Consider the following 6,426-nt stretch of genomic DNA (forward strand, 5'->3'; position numbering starts at 1 on the left):
TTGTCTTCATATAACAATGCATAGATTTCTGTTTATATTATTGCGCTGTACTTTATGAATCCCTAATCTCTGCCATTACATACTATGAAACAAGAAAAGTAAAAAAAACTGAGCAATGTAATACAATACACTCTTTGACATTGTATCAAATAATGCAAAATCCATCCCATGTGTTAGTGAAATTTGTTAATATTTTATGCAGGAAATGGCAGGAAATGAGTTTTCAAATGTACATTTTTTTCTGGGGGGGGTTCCCAGACCCCCTGGAAGATTTGGTCCCCCCCAATGTTGACTCCATGGCTACGGCCTTGCATTGACTTGCTAACTTCTCTACCCCCCCTCTCTCTCTATTTAAGGCCTCATCACAGAGGCGTTGTATCTCTGTGTGCCTATGTGTGTATCTCTCTCTGTGTGTCTCTGTGTTATCTCCCTCTGTCTATGTGTCTCCGTGTCTGTGTTTTGTCTCTCTCTCAAATTGAGCAATCTTTGGAAGAACGTTATCAACCAGCTGGGGTGTTGTTGACTGTTACTTTAGAAACGTAATGCAATACAACACAGAGAGTCGGCTAAGTTTTACTAGGTTCTCTCTTTTTCACTTGTACCTGATGATGATTGCTTGTGTTGCAATCAAAACGTCGCATGCTATTTGCACACAGCGATGGTGTACGGTGCTTATTGTGGAATATTTTGCTGTTTTCCCCTGGATTTTCTGTTTGCACAGTCACAGTCACTTTAAGATGTTTTTCTTGTTCATGTTTTTGTTTGTTGCGGTTGCACCCGATTCAAGAGCCGAATGGCTCACAGGGCTATACCAAATAAATGAAACTGAAATTATTATTTCACTTTATTTTTTCTACGTGACTTTACCGAAAGAACCAAAGAGTATCTTGCTTAAGTTTTAATTTCTCTTCACCTGCCTCGCTACTCTGTAACTTTGTTTTGTTTTAAATATTCACAGTTTTTTTTTACCAGGCCACGCCCGCGTTGAGCTGCTGTACCGCTCTTGTTTTCAGAAGCGACCTGCCCACAACAACAACAACAAGGTGGGACTTGTCAACAGCGTGGCGGTGTTCACTCTAGACGTGTGGCGGTGTTCACTCTGGACGCGTGGCGCTGTTCACTCTGGGCGCGTGGCGATGTTCACTCTGGACGCGTGGCGGTGTTCACTCTAGACGAGTGGCGGTGTTCGCTCTAGACGCCTGGCGGTGTTCACTCTGGGCGCAAGGCGGTGTTCACTCTAGACGTGTGACGCTGTTCACTCTGGATGCATGGCGATGTTCACTCTGGACGCGTGGTGGTGTTCACTCTAGACGCGTGGTGGTGTTCACTCTAGACGTGTGGTGGTGTTCACTCTAGACGTGTGGCGGTGTTCACTCTGGATGCATGGCGGTGTTCACTTTGGGCGCGTGGCCGTGTTCACTCTCTACATGTGGAGAGGAAACCCGGGGATCGGGAAGGAAATCCATGCGACCACGGGGAGAGTGAGAGAGACACGCAGCCTCGGCTGTGTTGATTGATCCTCAATGAATTACTTGGTGGAGTGAGGAAGCATGAATTCTGAGCAAGTGAAGGTGGCCAGGCGTGGGTCTGGACACACCACCACCTGTGAACCATGCCAGTGTGTGACAGTGGTGGAGCCAGTGGGGGTGGGGTGGCACGTGCACCCCAACGATCCGATCGAAATCCCTAATTTCGATAGGATCATTGGGGTTTAATAGTAACTAGCTTCACTACCCGGCTTCGCCCGGGACTTGGATTCTTGTCTTGGATAAATTTTATATTCCCTCATATTTCACTGAAAAACCCTTAATGAATGTGATGCTTGCAAGAAAGAAAAAAGCCGAAACAAATAAATATACTAAATCGGATGTTTTCACTCAAGGAAATTTAACCTTATCCCACTTCTACGTAAGGTCGATTTTGCCAAATCTGGAAGGGAATGACGTGGCGAGCTGAAAATAGTCGCGTTCACTTAGAAATTCCAGACAGCATAAGCTGTGAAAATTTCATGACGCCAGAGCTCAGCGTTGGAGAGTTTTTGGTGCTTCACACAAACAAACTGAATTTCTGCCTTATATTTAAGATAGCAGTTGTACCTGTTCTTCGCACGGATTTGTTTTGAAACTCCAAGAAACCAATGGCTTCATCGGCCAGGAGCGAAGCGCCACCTAAAATCTCCCGGCACACTGTTAACAGCTCTAGAAGTACGGCCCGCGAAGAGGCATATGGAAGGGGTAAGCATTGCAGAGCGCTTAACTCAGGTGTGTTGCGGGTTGACGTCACACACTCCATGGTCATTTCCCCCACCCTCCCCCCCCCCCAAAATGCCAAAGTTTATTTTTATACTTTTTACATTGTGTACAGTATGGAACCTAGCCACATTCCAAATTTCAAGTGTGTAGCCTCTTGGGAAGTTTGCTAAACATTTCGAACAGACACACGTATCCACACATTTCCCTTTTATATATATAGATAAATCAGCATTTTACGACCCCCACTGCCACCGTGTGACATTATTACGTGCCAGGGACTCCATAATTGGCAATAATTAACGGCAAAGCAGTTACAAGCGACTCAGAATTGTGCGCAGTTGCGTATACAGTACACGACTTCCCTGATGGCAAACACCTTCAGCGAGCGCGATGCCGATCACCCGCGTTGAATCAAAAGCAAGGGACAAGTCCTTACTTACTAACAACTCCTTACTTACTAACAACTCCTTACTAACAACTCCTAGCATTTTTCATTGCTGAAGGGGTTGCCCCATCTACCTGAAAATCCTGGCTCCACCTCTGAGTGTGTGACAGGGTCAAGTTTGTATTTGCGTTTAAAGTCTTTGTAAGAATGGAGTCAGGAAGTTATCACATAACACGTGCAGCTGAAGTCGGAACTGTTCATCCCAGCATTCAAGGACATCTGTGCCTGGTTTCACACCTCTAAGTTGCGATTGAACATTAATTTATGCATTTCTGCATAACACAAATAGTATTATTTTCAACACCCTTTGCTATGTCAGCTGAATTTAGCTTTCATAAATATTCCTTTTGAAGCCAGAAAGCCGAAATTGTGTGCTCGGAGTTTTGGGTTAACATTCATTTTGAAGATACGAGGGCTTCCAGGCACGTTTATGACATTCGCCCTCTCATTGTGTGCCATAACAGCCCGTGTGATGAATTTGGGACGCTTTTTCACTATATCATGGATATATGAATAAGTATAGACATGTAAGTCACGTGTGACTGTGTGTATGCATTCCTCTGTGCATCGATACTGACGTGTAGATGGTGTGGATATTTTTTTCTCTCTCTGCAGCTGTCGCTTCCTCTGCAGAATTTGTCTCATGGAGCAAAGGCACTCGGCGCGGCTCGGTGCAAAAAGGCAGCAATGCGACCGGCGTGAAAACAACCCGGATCGTACTGGAGATTTGACACGGCACCAGAGAACTCGCACAGGAGATAAACCCTTCAAGTGCAGTGTGTGTGGGAAGGCGTTTACACAGTCATCATCTCTTCATGTACACCAGAGAACTCACACGGGAGATAAACCTTTCAAGTGCAGTGTGTGTGGGAAGGCGTTTGCACAGTCATCTACTCTTGTAGCACACCAGAGAACACACACAGGAGAGAAACCCTTCAAGTGCACTCTGTGCAGGAAGGCGTTTTCAAATTCATCTACTCTTGTAACACACCAGAGAACACACACGGGAGAGAAACCCTTCAAGTGCACTCTGTGCGGGAAGGCGTTTGCACAGTCATCTCCTCTTGTAACACACCAGAGAACACACACGGGAGAGAAACCCTTCAAGTGCACTCTGTGCGGGAAGGCGTTTTCAGATTCATCTACTCTTGTAACACACCAGCGAACACATACGGGAGAGAAACCCTTCAAGTGCAGTGTGTGTGGGAAGGCGTTTGCACAGTCACCAAATCTTTATGTACACCAAAGAACACACAAGCATCAGAAGATCCACAAGGAGTGGAGTCTGAAATCATCTTGTGGAAGTCAAAGTGCCGCAATGAGCCCACCCCTCATGAAACAAGAACCGGAAGAAAATCCCAGCCTGGACACTTTTAAAGGTATCGAGGTAAAATATGAAGAGGTGAAGGTGAAATGTGAAGAAGTGATGGTGAAGAGTGAAGAAGTGATGGTGAAGAGCGAAGAAGTGAAGGTAAAATGTGAAGATGAAGATTCAACTCCAAAATCGGACCTTCACATCGATGGAGGCAACGTGAAGCAGGAGGAGAATTCTGACTGTGAGGCAGAGCGAGGCAACTCCCAGCAGTTTGTGGAAGTGGAGGTGTGGGTGGACTTCCTCCGAGACAATACAAAGTCAAATGGAGACCCGGTAGATGTGTAAGCTGGAGACGATGTCGCTCCAATAGATGCACCTTTGTCACAGGCCTTTAATGACAAGAATGTGAAGTTGAACACTCAATTCCTAGGATCAACCTGCAGCGTAACAGTGGCCAGTCTTTGTGGACCTGTTGGTTGGATAGATCTCTAACCAGGAGCGAAAGCCAATAAGCTCTGAAGCGTTGACTATGTTATCATAATTGCATTTATATGGTGCTTGCTTTATCGCCTCGGCAACTCGGAGTTTTGTGTCGTATCTCGTCTCAAACACTCGAAGAGCATCCCCAAGTAGCAGCTGCCCCTGTGTGGCACAAGGTGGTGGTCCTGCACAGGCCTGCATGTGGACAAGAGCCTGTCAGTAGGGGGCGATGGTTAATGTGGCATCTCAGTTGTGGAGTTTGTGGGTAATGTTTAGAATCTGATCAATTTTGACCCAAACGCCAGCATGCAATGGCCTACTCGTTTTGAATGACACAATAATATGTTGTACATACACTGTTAAGCAGACGGTGTGTATTTTTGTAAATATCTTCATGTTCATATGATGTAACCTGATACAGCATATTTCAGTGCAGTAATACAATTTAGTTAAAATGACTCAATAATTTATAATTAATGCTTGTCTGATTGAGTGCCTACATGTAACATTTTGTCTATAAGGATCAAACATTGAATAAGTGATGTTAGGACAAATTGTTTTTTGGAAGTAACCTGTACAGATAACTCAGGTGAGACTCATTGTTCTTGTGATACAGGTCAAAGGGTATTTTTGTGTTTTCAGGAAGCATCTCCCTCTGGATGAACTCATTGTCTTTGAAATAGGGAGCACACTCGGATCATTCATCAGTTACAAGGCATACCACTCAAAAGTTACGTGTAGAGGAGATACATTCTCGACAATACGAATTATAATTTTGTATTACGTGTTGACGTAGATTTTGTCTAACTAGGACAAGAAATGGTCCTTGCTGATTAACGTCTGGATGTCCGTAACGGTTGAAGCAAGCCCGGCTGCTGTTGAGACGCTGTGCACCAATAAGGGTCCACATGTGGCTTGCACTGAATCAATGATGCACTCCCAGAAGGCTGTGCTAGTTATAGTTTGTGTAAAACATTCCTTTGTTTCGTGGAGAGATCGATAAATGAAAGATGTCGTGTCTGTTGATCTGCTTCATAGCAAGGAGGTAATTTTAAGAGCACATTTGGAATGCATTTTTTTGGTACAGATTTGTATTTGGTTACAAGGCAGAGCACATCTAGTAGATACATTATCCACAACAACACTCGTTAGAATTAGATAATTGTATTTCTTCATTAAAAGCTTATTCATTGAAAACGACATTTCGTGTGAATTTCCTCTCGTTAAGTAGATGGCCTTGCCGGGGGTTCGGTTCGATGCGGACTTTCACCTGGTTGGGATCGCGGGATCGAGATAAGGCGACACAGAGCTGGCCGTGCGAGAAGATTCCAACGCGATTGAACGTCTGTCCCTGCGCCTCCGTCGTTCATGCAGGGGGTGTGTAGGTTTGCAGCGCCCCCTGCAAGAAAACGACGGAACGTGCAGCGTTAGTCACGAAGTTGTGCGTAAGTGCCATAACCAGGCGCTGTAAGCTGACCTGCCACCACGTTCACGGGTCAACAGGGAGCAGCCGAGAGAGAGCGAGGTGCGTAGGGGTCGACCAAAGGTTAAACCCCTGCTCCCCCCCCCACCCCCCGTGACCAGAGACTAACACCCCTGACCCCCCACCCGTCCCTAAGGCCCCTTAAGATAAGACCTTCCAGAAGGTTCTGAGAGGGGGGGGGGGGTCAGGAGGGGATGGATGACCTTGACCTGGGGTTAAAAGCCCGCCCCTTTGGACGGGCTGGGCAGTGTTCACCAACTCAAGCCTGAAGACATCCGAAGACCTGAAGACTGGACCAGCACCTGGGGACCCTCAACCGAGGCTCTTGTTAGAGCCGGGTTGTAGCGGACCAGAGGTGAGCTCCCGTACCCTGGCTGGAACGGGTCGTCCAGTCTTCCCTTAACGCCGGGCTAAGGAACCCGTGGGTAGCAGAGCCCGGAGTGTACAGGCT

At 46.2% G+C, this 6,426-nt stretch overlaps 1 protein-coding gene across 1 annotated transcript; it reads left to right on the plus strand.

Moving 5' to 3' along the window:
* The first annotated feature begins 894 nt into the window (after nt 1-894).
* On the plus strand, nt 895-5,689 carry LOC142908258 (uncharacterized). Its single transcript, XM_076058733.1, has 2 exons — nt 895-1,043; nt 3,313-5,689. Exon 2 carries the CDS (start codon nt 3,341-3,343, stop codon nt 4,355-4,357), a length of 1,017 nt encoding a protein of 338 aa, XP_075914848.1. The 5' UTR covers nt 895-1,043; nt 3,313-3,340; the 3' UTR covers nt 4,358-5,689.
* Nucleotides 5,690-6,426: the final 737 nt, after the last annotated feature.

This window comes from Petromyzon marinus, assembly GCF_048934315.1.
Source record: "Petromyzon marinus isolate PM22_M1 ecotype Great Lakes invasive population chromosome 78 unlocalized genomic scaffold, UKy_Petmar_22M1.pri1.0 chr78_unloc.1, whole genome shotgun sequence".
In the NCBI taxonomy this organism is placed as follows: domain Eukaryota; kingdom Metazoa; phylum Chordata; class Hyperoartia; order Petromyzontiformes; family Petromyzontidae; genus Petromyzon; species Petromyzon marinus.

Bases quoted from the DNA above. Each gene is read 5' to 3' on its own strand.
- LOC142908258 (XM_076058733.1), top strand. From the start codon at position 3,341: ATGGAGCAAAGGCACTCGGCGCGGCTCGGTGCAAAAAGGCAGCAATGC.